Here is a 21,894-nt window from a genome sequence, read left to right as displayed (position 1 = left end):
ATCGAGAGGGATAGAGCCAGCTCTGCTGTGGCAGGGTTTCTGCTGGACCCAGATTCATGCAGCACAGCTGGATATCTCTGCACTGATTTCCAACACTCTGAGCCCCAAAAAGACACAAGATAGCTTTACACAGAATTAGCTCAGGCCAGGTGGGATTTATTAAATCAGGTTTTGTACCACACTAAAACAACTGCACTGCTCTGGTCTCAAGTTCGTATGAAAAGTAACTCAACCTGACTTTCCAGAGAGTCATTTCATGAGTTTGCACCTGGGGTGTGGTTAATTTGCACTCCAGGCAAATGACATACAGATAACAGAGCAATGATTGCAAGAAAACTCTGAGTAACATTCAAAAAGCCCAGACCTCCTGCTTAGTAGAGAAAATGTTATACCTGCACTGATGAGAACCACAGATATGCACAGGGTGAAAAGAGAAGCAGAAATTCCCAGTGTGAGCTTTTAATACATGAGATATTTTGCATTCATGACCACTTCAGAATATAATTTGATATTAAAATGACATGACAATTGCATACGCAGACAAAAATGCCTACCTCTTCTAAGCTGTGGAGCGAAGAAGCAGATACTGCTCGAGATGTGAGTGGATGAAATGGCTCCTGACCAACTGCATGCTGATGATTCTGTATTTGTATAAAAGGGTTTTGTTGCGACCTATGGGGCAATGGAGGTATACCATAATGAAAGCCCTGCCCCATAAGGTGATTCTGCTGTAGGTTAGCGTAAGTCCACGATCCATCAGGTTGCAGGTATTTCAAGGGAGATGGGGTTATATGTTCAGATGGCATTGAGAAAGGGGGATTGTATATTTGGGGTAAATGCTGCTGAAATGCTGGGTTACTGGGTATTTCAATGTCTCTGTTGTTTTCAGTGAAGTTAGGAAAGTGACCACTGTGGTTAGAGTTGCAGGAAGGAGAAGGGAGTGCTGGTGGGCTTCTGGGCTGAACTTGTCTGTATTGCAACAGTCTTGACTGAGGGGGTGGCATTTCAGCTAAGTCCCGACTTTCACTTTGATCACGGTGTGACAGTTCTCTGAGCAAATCCTGGAATCTGTATTGACAGAATAAATGTATCAAGAAAAAGAAAAAAAATGTTTTGCTGAAATCCCACTCTTTTTGAGGTTGAGAAAACTCAAAGCACAAACCACTGAATTTAAATATACTCATCTTTGCGCTTATTGACCCTAACTTCAAAGGATATGACTGTGAGCAATCAGAAATTAGGCACAAGAGGATTACTGGGATGAAATACCTACCTGAATCATCTCAAAGTTTTAATAACTCTTGAGATTTCCTTTTCAGTCAGAAGAATCAATTTTTTGTTATCTCTTAAGAGACAACGAAGGTAAGGATTTCCTGCTTTATTATACAAGGTAAAAAACTTCACATAGTTAAAGAAAATTTTAACCCCTTAAAAGGCAAAGACCAGAATAATTGGGGATTCCCCTCACTTGCACAATATACTTCCAAACTTCTTCAAAAGGTCAAGAATATTCAATTCAGCACTTCACAGAGTCAGATAAGAGAGCATTTAGAGGCTTTACCATGGCTATAACAAACCAGATGGAAAATAAAGCACAGTGGGAGATGACAGTAAGCAGAGGCAATTTAAAAACCCAGCCTTTACAATATACATGATTAAAGCTGATGACCACTGGAACCGTTTTTTCTGTTTATGTTCAACAGCTTCCCTTCTTGCCCCCTAATGTTCTATCTCAAATATAAGCATTTTTTTTAATTTAATCTGCCTTTAAAAGCAAAGGCTTTTTGAAAAGGAAGAAAAGTTTAGGTTTTGTTGGGGAGCAGTGTTTGGGGAGGGGTTGGTTTGTTTCTTTTCAAGCACATAAATCTGAGACTCCTAATTCAATGTGAAGAATTTACAACTTAAATAGGCCTTAACTACACTCAGACACCTCTTTTATAAACACAAGGTTGTTACTCTCTATCCGTTCCTTATTCCATAAATACAGCACTGAAAAGCTCCATAAAAGTATTTTTTCCACTACAGCTTTACTGCCCAATATACTAACAGAATAAAGCATAACACATAATAAAAGCATAGTTGTAAGCAGCCTGCCAACTATTTTAACCTTCATAATACCAGCAGCAAAAAGCAATACCTTTAAGTGCCTTGCACTTGATCACAGTGTTACAGATAGGTGCCCACTGCTCAATTTCATACAAGCTCTGATGACTCAGTAAACAAATACCTTGAATATGTTGCCTCTGTTTCATCTTCTGTATTACTGGCAAGTTTCCAGTTTGCCCTAACTTGCTGCTGTTGATGCAATCCAATTGGTTGCTGAGGAAGATGTGGTAGATGAGGATGGTGATGGTGTTGATATGGAATAGTGCCTTGACTGAGATAGGCATTATGTTCATTCCATTGCTGTAACCTGGCTTGTTGTTGCTGCCTTATTGTTTCCAAAGCTACATTTCCATGCATACGATCTATAAAAATAGTTTTAAAAAAAAAATTTATCTAATGCCCCTTTTTAAAGATCTTTATGTCAGAAAAAAAAGAATACTTTTTATACAGTATATTCCAGGGCTTATTATATACTAACTGCATTGCAGTGTATAACCTGGTTATTTAAATCACATGGAAAATCATATAAACATGAATCTTCTAATAAAGTGCTGAATATTCAAACATGCCTCAAGCAGCAAATTATGCTCAATGACATTACTTATGGAAACTAACCCAACAACGATCCAATTCAAGGCAATATGCCTGAAAAGGTAAATACCTCCTTCATTTTCACTTCAATGTAGTTATAAATGCACACTCCAAATTTAAATAAAGGAAAGTCACCTACCTAAAGTGTCCCCTAAGGGCATTCCTGATGGATTCTCTTCAATGAAGTTGTTCAAGTGGGTTGGCAGAACAGGGTTGTGCTGTGTAATGGGCCTCAAAGGATTATTGACTTCTTGTAACATAGGTGGGGGGTGTTGTTCTGAAATCACAGCATCTACAGCAGGAGAATGTGGTCGGTGGGGAATTGGATTATTAAAAAAAGATTGGCTGGGGCCTGCCTGGTAAGCAGGGGAAAGCTGCGAAGGTTGTGGAGGCTGCTGATTCAAATGATTATGCTGCTGAACTACCTGGCTTTGCTGGGGTGGCATTTGGTTTTGTTGTTCAGGCAAATGATTTTGTTGTTGACTTAAAAGGTTTTGCTGCTGTTGCAGAGGATATGGCTGCCTTGGTATCTGTGACACGTGCTGGAAGTGGCGGTTGGGAACTGCATACTGTGAGTGGGGTGGGGTGAGATGTAGATTCAGCTGCCTGGGGTTAAGATTATCTTTGCGATGAAATTTAGCATTAGGATAACCAACACTGGAACGTGACTCTGGGCTTCTATTCTGAGAATTTGCTTCTAAGTCAACCTACAAAAAGAGAATGAAAAAAACTTTGAAAATTTACATTAAAAAACCCAAACAAAAACCATGTCAGTAATAAATGAAGTCATTAAAAGAGGGAATATTAAAAAAAACAACCAAACAAACAAAAAAATCCCCCACACAACAAAACCAAACCACAACAAAACCAAACCCAAACAAGACAAACCCACCTGCTTGGATTCCACAGGTTTCTTCTCAGGTGTTCGAATTTTACTGATTTCAGGTCCAGCAGTGTTTTCACTTTTACCTAAAAATATTTAAGAAATTAATTAATTAGTTTCAATGAAAAAATTATTATTTTGAGAGGTTTTTTCCAGACACAGGAAAATTTAGACTTAATAGTATAGCATTTACAGCATCATAGACATTTAATATAATTTACCCAAATAACACTTTTCCTTTAATCTCTGCGCTTTGTTCATTAATCATCACTAAGTAGTTCTTCCAACTTAATTGCAAATAACATCAGCAGTAGTTACCACTGGACTGCAGAACAGAGACAGATCAATTATGCCCTCAACAAACACACACCCCAACTTTGATTACTTCCTCCTCTGAATCTCACAATGTCTTAGTTATTCTATTTGTAATGGCAAATCACAGGTTATTTCCCCAACTCTGTAGATCCCTCGATTTCACTTACAAGAAAGAAAGAAAAAAATCCTTTTCACAATACCCTATTTAAAGTACATACTCCCTCATAACAAAACTAATTTGCAATGCAATTTCAACAACTAACCATTTCGACTTTGTTCATGTTGCTCCTTGTCTTGGTGCTGAAGCTGCTGCTGTTGTCCTATACTAACTGGCGAATGATGTCCCAGGCCATAAGGTATAGGAGACCCACGCCCATGTGCCTGTAACAGGTTCATATTATATGCCATAGCTGCTTGATGAGTAATGATTCGAGGGTCAACTGCAAACCTACCCTGATACCCCGTCCATGGTACCTACAAAATTTAAAAAAAAAAAAAAAAAAAAAAAAAAAAGATGCAATCTGTTAAGGTACGTTAAAGGAAGTAACATAACAAGCACACTGATATTACATCAGTAAGAACCAGTTTTCCATGCATCAGATGACCTGGCACACTACCACACAACTACAGGTGGTGCTGGAAAGGGAGAGCAACAAGGGCAGGTCTAGCAGCAAGGGGCAAAGAGCAAAGATTTTGGAGGACTACCCTGGGCAAAAAATTTTGTATCAAAACCCATTCTTGTTTCAGTGGTTTCAAAATTCAGAGAGAAAAGACTGATGAACAAATTGTATTTTAATAAACTTTACATTAATCTCTTCTCTAAATAAACAGAAGTGGGTGAAGTTCAAGAAAATAGAAAGCCCTTTCTCCTGGTAGTTAAAAGAGACATTAGGCTGTGTCTCTGGGGAGAAACAGAGAGAGAAGCCTCTAACCTGAGGAATTCTTTATGGTCCTTGTACCACCCAGCGTTGTAATCTTGTAACGCAGACTGAGTGGCCATAGCATACCTCTGCACCCACAAGACACTTAGTGAAGTTACCAGGACCATTGGTAGAATCAAGAGACTATCCACACGTTAAGAATGACAGGGCCACTCCAAAGTGTCTATGCTACATGACACATGTATTGCAGATCATCTTCCTAAATATTTGAAGTAAAATCCACCTCCTGAAAGCATGTAAAAAAGTCAGGAATTTTTACAACATTTTAAATTTTATTCCTAAAAGGAATGCAAAGGAAGACAGCTCTGGATCAAATTAGTTCAATCTTGCCCTGTAGGGAATTTATTAAAAGGAGGAAAATGTATGAATAAGAGGAGAGTGCAGGGAAAGTAATCATCAACACTCAGGCTGACAAAGCATCCTTTACTGATGACAGCAGACAACCTCCTCATGTTTTTACCTTGGATATGGAAACTGCCTTAAACAAAGCAAAGAGATTATTTTATCTTCCATGAACATAAACACATTTTACTTCAGTCCCTACTTGTTTTAAGTGTAACAACTTTAATGCAATTCTTTTTTTAAATTAGTATTTGCCCTTGAAATGTGAACTTTGAACTTTAGCTTTAGGCTACTATTGCCTGTACAATCTCCAACAAGCTTCTTTTCAAAAGCAGCTGTCTCGTTAGTACCTCAGTCTTCCCACTTAATTATTTTTAAAAATCCATCCTCAGGGAAGGTGAGCTCAAAATACTTAGTTTTAATATACTTCTTTTGATTGGAAATACATAAAAATATGTTAACCTTGGAACAATAAGACAGAACTTTTTAAATTATCTTGGTTTGATATTAATATAATGTGAGCGAGCATGACAAACAGCTGCTGGCCTTCTCATTGCATTTAAACTTATCCATCAAATGCAGATTTCTAGTAAGCTAGGAAAAAGGAAAATTCCTTGACCTAGCACAGAAAACCAATCTGTAGCTTCCAGCTGATCTAACACATACAACTGAAACTAGAGTTTCTACAGCAAGTGCCCTATGGAGCATCCATAACCTCAACTGTAAGAGAGGACTTATATTATTAAAAAACAAATGAACTGTGTGCCAATGTTTAGCATTACAAATGGAGTTAAACACATCTGCATGTGTGGGTTCCACGTCCTTCATGTCTTCAGGAGTTGTGTACACATATACATGTTACTCCACAACATCGCTTGTGCAGCCTTTGTTCTTTCCTCCCCATTCTCTTCCTGGAATATGTGACTGCAAAGGTTAAAAATAAAGCAGAGACTGCTTCTTTAATTTGTGTACGTTTTGGTGAGACAGTTTTATTTGTAATGCAAAATTCCATACATAAATGTTGCCTAAAAGACCTGATTAGGGATCTTCATTGTGTTCTCAAATGTCATTAAGGAAAAGGATTGGAGAGGAAACTGGTTTGCTATGAGGTTCTGGAAGGCGAAAACATCCCATTATGCTTATTTTTCTTATCACTTCACTTCAGACACCTTGCACTACAGACATCCAAAGCTGATAATTTAAAATGTATGAAGCCAATAAAGAGAAACAAGCTCTGAATCACCTATGTCTCTCCAATGATTAAGAACTGGACTAGGCAATTAATTCAGATGCAGGTATCTCAAGTCAGATGAGACAGATCCCACTGGTGTGCCTAAACCTAGAGCTGAGAAAATACACCAAATTACATGAACATGAAATTGCTTTTTAGGCTGCCTGGAGTTATTTGTGGGAGCAATGTTTTTAAGTCCTCATTTTCTGGTGGTCCTCTGCACAGCCACTCCTAGAGCCAGCTAAGCCCACGTATTTGAAGTAAAGTGCTGAAAAAGCTTGCAAAATATTCACTAACTGATTTTGCCATCCATTTTTGTACATACAATAGGGGGGGGGGGGAACAACAGGAAAATTAATTCTTACAGGCAAAGGCACAGACATGACCATATTTCCTCCATAGACAGCAGGTACATATAGAATACTTGTCCCAGTGTGTGGATCTATCCTTTGAACAGGACTTGGAGATTTCCCCAGATTGGGGTGAGGTCCCAGAGGAGGAGGGGGAGGAGTATATGCTCGGATAGGATTTCCGATTAGAACAGAAGGATTGGGCTGAACTAGAAAGAAAAAAATATATATATATATTACACACACACATACAAAAAAAGAAGATATATACACAAAAAGAATATGAAGACTATCTATTTCTTTCTTCATCTTAATAGCATCTATCTTTATAAAGCATGTGTGCAACTCTCTAATAGCATAGGTCTGATACACCGAGAGAAAGCATTAATCAAATCCTGTATCCCATTTCAAAAATTTGAAGAGGCAGAAAATACAAATTGAGATATAGAGAAACAGGTAGCTAGTAACTGCATTAACGAAAGAATGTCCCAAACCAATTAAATATGCTGACAGTCAGAGTACCTGTTAAACACTGCATCAAAAACTAGAATCATGCTCCTTTCTTTAGCAGGGAAGACAAGCTTTAAATTAATGCTTTTCCAAATTAATAACAAAATTATTAAGCTGTTGCATGCTACCTTGCAAAAGTATCACTGGTAATATCTGGATATATGACAGCACAATGTAAGTTCAAAGCACATCATAAACCAGTGCATGCAATATAACGTCCTAACTCTTATAGTGCGAATTCACTGGTACAGTATTTTACATTATGAATTTCAAACACAGCCATTTTTAAGAGGCCAACGACAAGGCTGTGTTAAGGCTCTAAAGTCAGTGTCCACAACACCTATAAAGGGATAGCCTCAGAAATACCTAATGTCCACTTAACGGTCTATAATCTATTTCCCAAATGCACACAAGAAGTAAATGGCTTTCGAATAGAGAATGGACTAGATACTCAATTTCAAAGTCAAATTACTATCATCAAATTACTATCAATTTTCAAAGTCAAATTACTATCAACTTCACTGAAGCCAAATCAGCATAAGCTCAGAGGAATTCCTTCAGTAACAGCACAGATACTTACCAATTCCATCAGGTGGAAAATGGTCATTCTGGTTATGATGATGGACCTTGCCCTTTAAAGGGAAAAACAGTAACAGTAATGCCTTGCATTCTTACGTAAACCAAAGCTTTCTATTTCAAGTGAACTTTATAATTAAATACAAAATAGAGTTTGAACGAAGTTAGCCCAACATTTTATTTTTACACATTCAACTGTCCAGTTCCATCATGTGACTATGAATTCACGAAGTTGGACATTAAATACCACTAATTAAATTAACCAGTGGGTCATTACCAGTCCCTCGGGGATATTCTCTCCCAAGGCCTGTTTTCAGATGCAAGGAGAGTTACAGCAAACTACTTTGAGTTTCTTTTCTCACCATTTTATTTCCCGCTGTCTCACTTCTTTTAGGAGCAGCACCCAGTACTAACGTAACCCTCAGTACTCCTCTTCCATGGCAGCTCTTACGGGAAGCATGATCCATTTTCTTCTCCAGGTTTCAACACAACTTGGAGACAAAGTAGCTGCCACCATTTTTACTCAATTGCTCACCCAGCCTCGTCAAGACACTGCCTCCCTACCACATCTCACATATCTGCTTCTGGACTTTGGCCCCTTAGTGACTGCTCCCCCAAAAGTACAATGTAGTAGAGTCAAGAACCAGAGCACTCTGGGGAAACTGTTTTTCCTTGTTGAACTGTACATTAGTAAAGGAGGGTAACAGAACCGAGTTATCCCTCCTACATGCTCATGAGTTTACAGCATCAACTAACTAGTTAATATTCATAAACTGTGAGCACATATTCAAATGCCAGTATGCTCGTAAGTCTTTTGCAGGATAGGAATACTTTACTTAATCTGGACCCAAGTACCTTCACAAATTTAAAATAAATCTAAAAACCCTTTGATGCTGAAAAACTTTTCTTGCCCAGGAGATAAGTCTAGGCAGTTTTCCAGCACTCTGAGCAAATTAGTCAGGGTACAAAAACAGGTTGTTTGACAATGTTGACTCATGCATAAACCAGATTAAAGAACTGGCCTCTGAATTTTTGTCTCGCTTTAAAAATGAATTATTGAAAAATAAAATAATAATTGCTTTTCATTGCAGCACTTAAACAAAAGAAACCTGTTTATTCACTAAAGAGAGCAAGATTCAATCTAAAAATGTAGAGGAGCTACATGCCTTAATCAGTCATGATTAGTAGAAGGCATTTCTGTATCTGTAATGCTGTCAGTTAGCATCAAGCTGTATGTGCACAAGTCCAACAAATCTCTGTTCTACCTACCATACTTGTATTTTATAGGTGCCATATTTTAAAAACTGAAATAGCAAATAATTACATAAATTCCTAAGAATAGCTGTCTTGTTGAACAGGAGCTTCAGCATGTAATGGTATCAGACTGGTAAATATAAGTCAACAGGGGCCATTTGTAAGTTGGGGAAGGGAGGTGTTGGCTTTCTTTTGTCTTTTTCTTTTAATAGTTTTGATGGGTTAATGACTTTATAATAGTCTATTAAGGACTCAACTGTTTTAATTTCTCAAAGATTTCCAGATCAAGGTTCATTTCCCTACCCATCTACAGAACACCTAAATCTACACTTCAACTGACGGCGATTGAGAGCACTGGAGCACGGACACACTCAGTTTCCTCTAAAAACTTGCTCCACCTTCAGAGTATAAAAATCCACATTACATAAAGGCACTTAGAGGAAACTCAGACCAATATTTCACACAGTTAACAGCCTCGTCACTCTTAGGATCCCCCTCTAGTCAACAGACAGGAGAAGAGAGTATTCTCCAGAGACTTCATCAGACCTGTGGTCCTCACTGACTGTATAAAATACCTAGGATGACGATGCATCCCAATTTAAGTGCCTGAATCCAGGCCGAAAAGCTGGAGCACAGGCAGTGAGCGGGAGGTAGGCAGAGTTGTAAAATTCAGAGCCTAATTTACTGTGCGCTAACTACCCTGTGGGAAGCTCCCAGTTCTGAAAACTTTGTTTCCTCATCATCACCTTTAATAAAGGCTGTGCCTATCCAACTCTGCGGCTCCTTCCGCACTTCCACCATCCCCAGCCAAGCCACACAAACGCAGGTGAAGGCAGATGCCCTCACAGACAGGGCTGCCATGAACCACAGCAGCCCACAGCCAGCCAGTTCCACATTAGCTGTTTGCTTCTCAGAGAGCCAGGACTGAAACTTTTTTTCTTCTTTAAAAAATAAACAGCAAAGTGTTTTTTCATGTCCTTACATAAATCCAAGAGCAGTTCTGTTGAATAAGAAGGTGCCGTTTTTACAAAATCACTTTTCAGCACATGTGAAAAACAAGCCCTGAGCTGCACGGATGTCCGTAAACTCACCACAAAACACTGTATCGGAGGCTGTTCTCATTTTTTCACTACAAAATACACCAGCACTAGGTTTTTAATCTTTCATCTTTTAATGTTAAATATTGTACTTAGGAGGTCTAAAATAAGCAAAGCTAACCATATGCTTTTAAAACTTGAGCAAAGGGAAATGTATCACTTATCACAGCCATTTTCTGTGTGTGTTTGAGAATTACCTGCTCGCTTTACTTCTGTTACTGCACATGCTAGCTGTCAATTGTATTCAGAGGGAAGAGATTTTATTATAATTATGATATAGGTGGTAAAACACTTCAGATCTTAAGCTGAAAATACAGTGCTGGCAGTTTGAAAGTGTCTCTTCTGATTTCTACAGCACAAGTGCTTAGTTTACTAACAAACTGGAAGAAAAATAAACAGAACAGTCTATTCACAAGACTCTCACTTCCCCAAACCCTGCCTTTTTTTTTTTTTTTTTTTTTTTTTTTTAATGTACTATACCTGCATTTTCAAATACTCTTCTTTCATTTTAGGCAACAAAAAATATCAATAGTGATGTTCTATTATTAAAGAAAATGCATTCAAGGCTGAAGCACTCATGAAAAATGAGAGTGCAGCAATGACTTTTTAAAGACAATTTTTTAATTTACATTTTTCTGCAAGCCTAGTGTTTTGACACATGACTAGATGCTTTAGAAATCTGGTGTTTGTTTCAGAAAGTAATGCATTTTGATGAAGAAACCAAATGTTCTCACTTACAAACTCTCTTTTGGGAAGGACTGCCAAAGGGAAGACTTTCCTTTTTGCACTGTTAAAGTTAAAAAACCTGTCGTAAAAATTTCGTTTAAATGATACAGCCTGCAACAAAAATGCAAAGCTATGGGAAATACATACGTTTGTTCCTTCTTGTACAACAGAATTCATCACAAAGCTGACAACCTGCATTTTAGTTGCATCTCTAAACACAATTTAATGGAATTATAACTCACATGATTTTGAAATAAACTACAAAGAACTATCAAAACAGAATTAATTACTAATATATCATTCCCCAAAAAAGCTCCAAAATTTAGTGTTATTCTTTACCATCCTAAGGAAGCTATGTATTTTCATCACTTTACCTGCTTTTACAAAAACAGCTGATAAAATTACTGCTGAGTGGTAATTTCATCTCTCTGCCCTCTTGATCCTAATGAAATCTGGTCTTCTGAAGGACATTATCAGTGAGCTAATCTAGGTGATATACTGTTTTACAACATACTTTTAATTAAATCAATTATCTTACATAACATAACTCCCTGAATTTTAAATGTGATTTTCAGATCAAACCAAACCACTTTTGGCTATTATTTTGTTGTTTCCTTATACTCCTTGCCACTGTCTATATCAACCTGTTGTTTCTCGGGGGACAGTCAGAGCACAAGCTGCTTGGGATAGGGATTGCCTCTTGTTCAGAGGGTTTAATTTGGCTTATCTAAATACTGAGGCCAAGATCCATGGGTGAAGTTCGTCAGGGTCATTGCAACACAGTCAATGAACATGCCAGAGTGACCCAAGGTAAACATTTTAGTAAGGAAACAAGGCTTGGACAACCCCAAGCTATATTGCTAAATACTGTATTATAATACAAGTCTAGAGCTTTCACTTGAAAACGCTGAGGATCCCTCTGGAATTTGCATTCATATCTGATTGCATTGATGCCATTTTAAAACAAACAGCTTGTTCCATAAACCTCTGATATAATTTCTCAAAAGGCATTTCTACATTCACTTTCCCTTTCTGCCAAAATTCATCATCAGTGAAACTTTACCTTTGGTGGTGACTGCTGTTGTTTGGTGGTATTCGCTGAATGTTGATGCCGAAGAGCTCGGGGGATAAACTCAGGAGCCAGTGGGTTCAACACATAAGTTTTCTTTAACTCCAAAGCTTCCAACTGAGCTTTGATCTGTTCAAATGTGATACCGTGGAGGCTTTCATTCTCATGACATAGGGCAATAAACCTTTCCCAAAATTTCCTATGGAAACAATTTTTAGAAACAATAAAAAGGAGTAAGACTTGATGGATGTTGTTAAAATTAAAACAGATTTAACATAACTGTGTGGTATTTTTATTTTTCCTGTCTGCTCATTTTACAGACCAAGCCATCCATCCTGCAAGCTCATACATGCATCTGAACCCCACAGCATAATGCAAAGCTCCCCGATCATTTACAATGGACATACGGCTCTGTCCATGCATATCAGATCACAGCACTGGCTGTATATTACCTTTATTATTAATGTAATGGACAGGTCTAACTTGGAATTTTTTTCCTAGAAAGCCAAACACAGCGAACACAACGCTTAAAATTCTGGAAAGCATGTGATTTATGGAATTTATTAAATCTCAAAGAGTCACGGGGATTATATAGATTCTCAGTCCCAGAAGATGCCAAAAAGATTCTATGAATTTAAGCAGATCGTTCAATTCCAGTGTCACAAATACCAAAGTTAAGATATACCCTCAAAACTACTCTTGTGAAACACTTCAGAGTTGCGTGAAGATTAACATGTCAGGAGTATCTAGAGGGCCTTTGAGATCCTCTGGTGGAAAACAAATAAAACCATAAATTTTATTGCGTGTCACATATTTCTATAACATACAGAAGAAATGTCAAGCATCCATCAGATGACACATGACTTTCTCTATGAAAATTCTGTATCCAACTTTTTGGAGGGTGGAGGGGTTATTTAAACCATGTAATAAAAGAACATTCCTACCTGTCTTCTGCTTTCTTATAACATGTCTTTTTATTGCTTATAAAAAAGTCTTTACATTTTTAAGGTCCACAGCAGGATCTATACAAAAATTTTACACTTATAATGATGATTTTTTTTTTTTTAACCTCAAAGGAACTTTTTTGGTGAAGTTACTTAAGCTTAAAAGATATTTAAATAAGGTCTGAAGATGTCACTTTAAAAAAACCAAACTCATTGAGCTGTTCTCTCTCAAAAAATCGAGAGTAATGAAAGTTATTGAAAAAGAGTATTAAAAAGACAATGATCTTAAAGGCATGCTTGACTGTAACTCATTCTAGTTCACCCTTCAGTAATAAGGTCTGGCCTATATGCAAACACTGTTATTTCCCAAAACCTGTAAAATGAGAGATTATGGCGCACTGATTTTAACAGCAGTGTCACATTTTGCAAGCATAAATGTCTTTCTTGCAAGAATAGTGTAATGTTACTGATGTATTTAAGAATTCAAAATAGTTTTCCCTAAAAGCCCATCTTCTGTTGGTGATTTTATAGAGGCAAGAAATGCTCTTTTAAAATTCAGGGTGCAAGCCCTTTTTCTGCATTTCGCTGTAAGACAAATTGTCTTGCCAGGTTTTAAGTGAGGATTAAAAACCAAAATGAAATACTTGACTGGGATGCTTTAATGATGGAACTCCCTCTGATTAATCAATTCAGTCACCAAACCCAGTGCCAAGTACCACAAATCCAGAGACCCATCCACTTTTGCTTAAAATGCCCAGCGCAGTCTCTCTACACATGGAACACTTGTACTGGGGTGTAAGAACAGAGAATAAAATACTGCTGTCTCTGTCTTACAGTGTGCTCTGGAGTTTAAAGGGAGTGTCTGCCAAAACAGCCCTGTCTAGTCCGATCGTAACACACAGAAATGTAATGATTACCCTGGGCATACTTCACAAAGCTCTCCACAACTATCATTACAGAGTCTTGACTCATTTTGACAGGTATTAGAATATTCATAAAATTCAAGTACTCTCTAAACTTTTTTGAGGTCTGTTTTTCCTAACGAAATGTCACTTCCCTCAGACTTCTATACTCCTGTTGTACTAAAAAAGAACCATCTTTCTAGCAGCATGCCTGAGCCCCTCCAGCACTATTTTCAAAGAGTGAATGTTCAATTATTCAGTGAAACAAGACAATGGTGTATTAAAGGGAAAGCTTGAGATACATCTCAATAAAGCTCCAGTGCTCCTTGTTTCTTAATTATCTTTTTCTTTTATAATTTTGAACAGCTATACATATATAAACAGCTGCTGGTCTTCAAAAGGCAAACTCGATTCCTAACTGCCAAGCCTGTAACTTATGTACCATGCTGATAGCCTATACTTTTATTTTAGTAAGTTTTTGCATGCCCTATTTCAGATATTTTGAAGGAGCCATGCTTGGAGAAACTGCTGAGCCCCCACATTTGAAAACTGGGTCCCCTTTGGGTATCTAATTTAAAACCTCAACACTCAGGCTTACGTGAAAATTCAAGATATTATCTTCCTCACTGAGAGTTAGAGAGAATAAGACACGTGGTCATTCTCCAACAAAAGTTGTATTTAGACAGATGGTTAGAAAACCAATAATGGTCCTAGGTGCCAGCTAGACTAACTAGGGATTAACTAACTCTCTGACTTAAGTAACACTGCACATCCTGAACCCCAATGTAGGGAAGAGAAGCAAAATTTATCAACTAAGAGTAATTTCTGACCAAGCCAGAAGAGAAATCTCAGCACAGTCATGGCAACCTCTACAGCTAAGTCATGTATTTCTGCAGCATAAGTTGATGAACTAGAGACTGCACTAGCAGACTGTAATAGACACTCGTCATTTGTAGATCAAGTGCTTGGGAGGCATAGAGCTCTCTCTCATCAGTTAGTTACATAAACCAGATCACGTCTGAAAAAAACAAGCAGGTAATGGGAAAAGTGAAATACAACCACAACCATTATTTCTCTTTTAATAAGATGTGATTAGCAGTTTAGAGTAGATCACGTATTAATGTATGGATACTCTTGATGTGTCCTCAGCAGGTAAGTGGTTAAATTCAGGTTATATTTCATAAATGCAGTAAACAAAGGTTTGGTTTCCATTTGGGTTTTTCAATTCTAATCTTTGAAAACCACATCCATTTTCAATACAGTATAAGAATACTGCTCAGGAAAGTAGAATACAACATAGATATAACAACTAATACATATTTTTAGCTTTATTTTAATAATGTAGTCAGTGCAGTGTTTCCTCTCTTCGAGAAGTAAGCCTCAGGGTATATCTCTGATCATCTCAACATTTCAGCTCTTCCATTGAAAAAGAAACCTTTGAAGAACGAGAACTTGGTATCCTTAATGTCACTGTTTACATCTCTTAGCATTTTTCACATTTCTTCACATTTAGGTCTATGAAAAGTAAAATTCACTCAAATCTTAATGAATTTTTTCCTAGTGTCATGAAGACATAAAAACATAAATAATGGTTTTCAAGTCTTCTACCTTCATACGACTGTAATAATATTCAACTTTAAAATACTACATTACATCACAATTTTTAACTCCAAATTATATATTACTTTTATTTAGATATAAAATTGTAACAGGTATACCAAAAAAACCCACCAGAAAATAAAATGAAGCATCTTCAATTGTTACTCTCAAGTAAAAATTAGAGCAACTATAAATACATTAAAAGACAGTTTATCAATGACCAGGTGGTAGATATCTCACACTTTTTCTCTGTAGGCTGTTATACATGGTGACACAGTGACTCTGGATAAGAAGGTAAAACCAGAACAAAAGAAAAACAAAAAACCAACAAAAAAGCCAGACTTGTCCACCCGTACAGGATATTAAAATGCTCTGCCTCTCACCTGTAGTGGTTTTCTTCACCATGATTAAAAAAAAAAAAAGTCCCCTCTCTTCCCTGTCAGCAAGACTTGCTAATCAGGGGACAGAGCGGCCCTGGCACTACTGCATGCTTCCAGCTCCAGAGCAGACTTGGTAGATGGCATCGCAGGAATTACTGCAGCAGAGACCGACACTTCACTCTACGCAGGGCTACAACTGCCTGCTCTGCCTGAGGGGTGAGCTTCAGCAGCACATTTGGACAAGCTGAAATCATGCCTGCAGATTCAAGCCTCTGCAAGAGTTGGGAACACAACTAATGCTTTACCAGCTTTATGGTATTACTATGAATATAAATGTGAAGAATTTCAACTTCATTACACAGTTATTTTAAGGGTTTAAATATATTGTGTCTTATTTGGCACCTGAAAGAATATCCATCATTTTACTAAGTCCATCAGTCATAGATAAACACATTTTCTAGTATCCTCAGCCCTGACAAACTAAGGAATATATATAAAGTACCTGCATCTTCCAATGGAACATAAAGCAATAGGATCTCCCACCACAGCTACCAAGGATTGTGCTCTTGTAATGGCAGTGTTGAGAAGTTTGTAATTAGACAGAAAACCATAATCCAAGTCTTCTGTTGAATCCTCCAGTAACTGCTCTTTCCTTTTAATTGGTGTTTGCTTATGTTTGCATGTATGCCGTGTTCGTACTGTGCTGAGAAACAAAACTCTAAACTGTTTTCCTAAAATGAAACAAAAAACAAATGGCTGAGATAATTGTAGCTATTTCTGCTAGTAACACAATCAGACCACTGCACTTGCCAGCCAGATTTCACACCTAGATATTCTGAAGAACTGATAGCTACCCTTCACATGAAGAGCTTTATGCAAGAATAATAAGATTTAAAAATTTTAAAAGATGTACTATAAATAGCATATTCTATTACAAGAATATTTCCTCTTTAAAAAACTTATTTTTCATCTTGATATTAACCACTCCAGAACTTTCTGGAATGCTAATTATCTTTACAACATTGCCAATCAGCCAATAACAAAACTTGGATTTATTTGTTCTACCTTAAAAAAAAAGTTCTGGACATTCTTGTTTCATATTTAAAAATTTCTCAAATATACGAATATCTACCATGAAAAAACAGAACTCACTACTCACTGTCACTCAGATATTTTATTATCTTCCTTTGTTTATTACTGAATAAAAGTGCAACCTAGCAACAGGCTATGCCTACACAAAATTCTTGTTATCAATGTGATTCCAGGAACAAATACCTAAATTTGTGAACCCCTTTTTACAGTCTATTCCCCAAATGTAAAAATCAGTAAAATATTTTGAGGCTAAAGCCTTGTTACTTTTTATTTGGAACTCTGTTTTTCCCCCTTACGAAAAAATCCATTGGTTTTCACATTTTTCACTCAATCAATTTATTTTTTAAGTAAGCTTGAACTTAATTTTGAAAAAAGATAAATCTCACATCCATGAGTTTATTGCTTTGGTATTCAATGTTGGAACAACATCTAATCAGCATACTTGCCAGTTTCATTTTGATACATCGGTTTTTATGGGCTATATCACAGCTCTCCTTTTGTTCTGATCATTTTAAGATTATTTTAGTAAGTCTTACTTAACTTCACCAGTCACATTTTTCACTTCCTTAGCATATCTTTGAGACATATAACTATTACTTACCCTGAACATTTAGCACTCTCTCTACACTGACGTCAGACAGTCTTTTTTTCCGAAGTTCAGCCCGAATTCTGAACACTTGATCAGCGTAAGGTGTTACGACACCTATACTGCCATCATCCAATTTGCCCCAGGCAACAGGCCATTTTCTTCTTAATTCTTCAACACGCTCTACTACTTCAAACACCTTAAAAGAAAGTCAGAATTCTTAAAAGTATGCTCCACTGAAAATCATTCTTTATATGGAAAGAGAATTTGCATTTTAAAGCTCTAAAACATTTACATGAAACAGTATTACGTAGCCTTACTGAACAAGCAATAATACTATTGCATTCTATAGTGATACTCTAAAATATCATCTATTAAAACAATGTATTTACTATACAGTACCTTTTTTTAATCTTGAAATAAAAGTTTGCCCACAAAAAGTCACCTTTAAAGTACAAGCTGGGAAATTATATTGGTAACCTTAATTTCCACGCTTATGTTCTTACAAAAATGTCAAGTGCAGTAGGACCTTTCTTATCATACTTTCTTTAATTTCCATAAGTAAATATACTGCCTAAATAGGGATTATTTTATTTTTATTCTGGATTTTATATATGTCACATTACAGTTGGATGACTAGAAAGAGAGTATGCATACAAGAGCACAATCGCTTCCCATTCCAAAGGATACCATCAGGAGTTTCCGATTATTCATCAACTGCTAGTTCATCTTTATGAAATACTATTAAAGCGTGCTACCTGAAAAGACTAATGAGTAATAAAACTGAAAACCTCCTCCTGTGATGAGACAGGCTTAAAGTAACCTCCTGCCGAAAAGCGCCAGGCATCGTAGCTTCTGTTTCAACACACTGGACAGAGATACTGCACTACAGAAGGTATTACTGAATAACTTTATGGAAGGTTTGTGGGTTTGTTTGGGTTTTTTAACATTTACATTCAATATGTCATTTAATAAATGTCAATATGTCATTCAATAAATATTTATCCAGCTATTTAAAGCATGATGATTGATGAATGCAGTTTTCCTATAGCATTGCAAACACAACCACAGCCTCTTAATGGAAGCTAGGCAGATAGTCTTTCCTACAAGAACCTCAGAAGTAATCTTAACTTTTTTCTCTTCCCTATTCATCCAGCTATCTTTGGCTGTGGGAAGGGGGTGTTAAAAATAAATTTAATTCTCCTAGCTTTGATATTATCTCTTCTTCAAATTGGTGAGTGGGAATTCTAGGGACTTTTATGGACATTTCAGGAACATGAAAAGTGATATAAATCACGATGGGTATGTACAACAGTATAAAGCATAGTAGTTCCTAACTGCTAAAAATCTGTTGTTCCATGCTGACTTCTTAGCATCTAAGATCTGATTATATGACACACATTCTCATTTAAGTATATATTTTTTAAAAATTAATCTAAACTGGCACAGTTTATTGAAAAACTCAGGAATTTTAAAAAATCAGGAGTAAACTAATAAAGAAAAAAAAACCTGTTAATCCTTAAAAAGCCACAAGTAGTTTAGTTTTGATAATTTCAGATTTTCAGAGGGCAGTGAAAATATGTGGCTTTTTTTGAGCAAGTCCTGAATATAGCTTTTTGAAACATAAATTCTTGGATTTAAAAGCTAGTTCTACTGACAAAGGATATTAGAATAAACTTTGCTATCTATAAAAACTGTAGCACAAATATAATGATCTTTTGCAGGTATTTTGGCAAGCTTTTCTGGAAGCATATAGCTTCTGGATATGTAGTTAGAATTAACACCATATAGGGAAATTTTAGAATTAAGACCAAAAAGGGAAAGTGTATTTTCCCTGATTAATACCTAATATAGGCACCAATGAACCATAAGATGCCCCAATGCAAACGTCCATTAAGGGTCAAACAGAAAAAATCTCCCTCATGATCCAAATTTCAGTTTTTCATGTTGGTGTTTAAGCAGCTGTTGTCCTTCATTTCTGCCTGTAGCTATTAATGACTCACAATTTTCAGACAGTTACTTGGCCACTGAAGATATTTTTAGGTTTTTTTACAACTTTTTTTAAATGGCAAAGCAATCCAAGTAGATTAATGAAAGTAGTCAGGTGCCTTCAGTTTTTTTCAGTGATGTGTCCAGAAGTCATTGTAGCTTCTTATTTAAGTAGATATTTTAATACATCAAAGAATGCATAACAAGTGCAGCATAACAACAACAAAAAAGGTTGAAAATTGTGCATCAGATTAAATGTACCATGATCAACACGGGGAAACACAGACAGCTCTGCAGTGCTTCATAACAAACACTGCTGCTAAATGGCAACCTAACTTCGGTTAAAATTCCTCATAAGTTTAAGAAAATGAGTGATATTTCTTTGTTTTTCTTTAAATGTCAAGGACATTTCTTAAGACATCTTTTTGGTGGGAAAAAAAGGAGCTGGGTCAACCCCTCCCTGACTTGAGGTGACTGGAAAAAGGCATCTTCCACTACGAAAAGTATTACTAAGTCGGGGGGGGGGGGGGGGGGGGGGGTGGGTGTTTGTTTTCTGATTGGTTTTGTGGGTTTTGGGTTTTTTTAACTCACAGGAAGGAATGAGAATGAAAGTAATTTTTGAAGACTACAAATAAATCTATGTGAAACAAACGTATTGAGAATAAGCTCTCACCGAAAAAAAACCTCATCTGCACGTGATCAGTTAGATACTGATCCTAAACATATTAAAGCAAACACGAAATGTTACTCCAGAGGACTCTTATCTGAGTGGGAACATTTCTACAGCAGTCAAAGAGATCTAAGTTTTACTTCAAATTGCAGTTGCTCTCAGTTGCTAAGATACAACCATCAGAATGTCACAAAAATTATCAGGGAAGACATCCTGAAGAATGAGCCCGAGAGAACTATACGCAGCTTGCAATTTGCAAAGAAAAAAAGAAGATAAATTAGTGGAAATGTTTACTACAATTGCAATGTTCACTATTTCATGTTTAGCAAACTCCATGTTCCCCTCTCCTAGTAGAGGACAATTTATGTCTTCCACCTCCACTGAGCATAAACCAATAAATTTGGGGGGAGGGGAGCTTTAAGAAAACAATCAAGAATAAAGCCAAAGACAAGTTACCTCTGCATTATTGTAAAAAGCTGTACTATTTTTTTCTTGCACATCTTCTCCACGTGCTGTGAAGAAAGTCAAAGGGTAGAAATCTTTGTGTGCTGGCTGCTTTCCACTTGCCATCAATTTGCCTTCATAGAAAAGTTCAGATGTGTAACTGTAACAAGGCAAAACAGAATAAAATGTGGAGTCTACATATGAGCTCACTGATAAAATATGCAAATCTCACTGATAAAATATGCAATCACAAAATACTTCATCAGGAAAACAGAACCACTGATTACTATTCGGCATCTTCAAGTAATTTCTCTGAACTGGTATTTCCATACTACAGACAGAGCAGAAGGCACTAAAAATATGCTTTTCCAACACTTTTTCTACAAAGGCAATATTTTCTTCTAATCTAAAGCTTGACAGAGTTACTAACAGTCTCACTCATGTTTCACTCAGATGTTCTGGCGGCTTGGAACTGGGCAAAAGGAACACTTGCTGTCTGGGACTGGTTATTCCCCAGGCTTGCTGGACAACGAGCCTGCTTACATCAGTTAAGAGTTGTTGAATGTGGAAGACATATTTACTAAAGATTTCACATGGACTACTAAAGATTTCACAGGACAACTGAGCACAATGCAGGCCAAGTGTTCAGCTTCCAAGCAAGCTTTTCTTCTGTGACTTCTACTCCAGACCAATCTATGTTGCTAGTCATCAGAAACACAACCAGAACATACTTCCTCTGCTGGCAGCAGGCATTACAGAAGCTGGCTGACTGAAAAAGAAATGAGGCAAGAACTACTTTCATGGTGGAAAGCAGGAGGGAAGAAGGCAAACTGAATGGAACAAGACAAAAAGCCAGCAAGAAGAGACTGCAGATTACTATCAATAGTACTGTATACTATTGCACGCACAGTAGAGCTAAACTAATGTACTGGCTTTCATTAATTAGTGAATTCTGGTATAATCTAACTGTTGAATGCTCAGCCTCCAACCTTAATGTTCTTCGGATATAGCTCTGTGAATGCAGCAACATGAATGCAGCCTGACATGAAGACAAAAGCAGAAGACTGTGCAGTCAGTGGGCCCACTGAGTTCTTCCAGGCTTCCAGCTATTGTAGCTTAAGATGTAAATAACTGGTCATGGAAAAGCTAAAGAAACTAGTCTGCTACTGAACCATCATCAAACAACTGCAGCCCACTACTGACCAGAACTGGCTTACACTGGACAATCCTGAAGAATATGCAACTCTTCTGTGGATTGAGTTGCAGCAGTCCACTGCTGCCAATGAGCAAAACTAAC

General features: G+C 37.0%; 1 protein-coding gene across 6 annotated transcripts in view; it reads right to left on the bottom strand.

Moving 5' to 3' along the window:
• Positions 1-21,894, bottom strand: part of HELZ (helicase with zinc finger) — a 92,812-nt gene that overhangs the window by 9,265 nt on the left and 61,653 nt on the right. For all 6 annotated transcript variants that reach the window (XM_075518521.1, XM_075518525.1, XM_075518523.1 and 3 more), the window contains 11 exons: positions 20,610-20,757; positions 17,510-17,693; positions 16,319-16,547; positions 11,986-12,190; positions 7,850-7,901; positions 6,775-6,968; positions 4,159-4,369; positions 3,590-3,666; positions 2,837-3,404; positions 2,228-2,468; positions 555-1,068 (listed from right to left, as the gene is read on the bottom strand). In XM_075518521.1, coding sequence (XP_075374636.1) covers positions 555-1,068; positions 2,228-2,468; positions 2,837-3,404; positions 3,590-3,666; positions 4,159-4,369; positions 6,775-6,968; positions 7,850-7,901; positions 11,986-12,190; positions 16,319-16,547; positions 17,510-17,693; positions 20,610-20,757 — 2,623 coding nt within the window. The remainder of the gene's footprint in view (positions 1-554; positions 1,069-2,227; positions 2,469-2,836; positions 3,405-3,589; positions 3,667-4,158; positions 4,370-6,774; positions 6,969-7,849; positions 7,902-11,985; positions 12,191-16,318; positions 16,548-17,509; positions 17,694-20,609; positions 20,758-21,894) is intronic.

Source organism: Mycteria americana, chromosome 16 (assembly GCF_035582795.1).
Source record: "Mycteria americana isolate JAX WOST 10 ecotype Jacksonville Zoo and Gardens chromosome 16, USCA_MyAme_1.0, whole genome shotgun sequence".
Taxonomy (NCBI): Eukaryota; Metazoa; Chordata; class Aves; order Ciconiiformes; family Ciconiidae; genus Mycteria; species Mycteria americana.
Note: the sequence above shows the minus strand (reverse complement) of the source record. Positions and strands in the feature narration are given on the sequence as shown.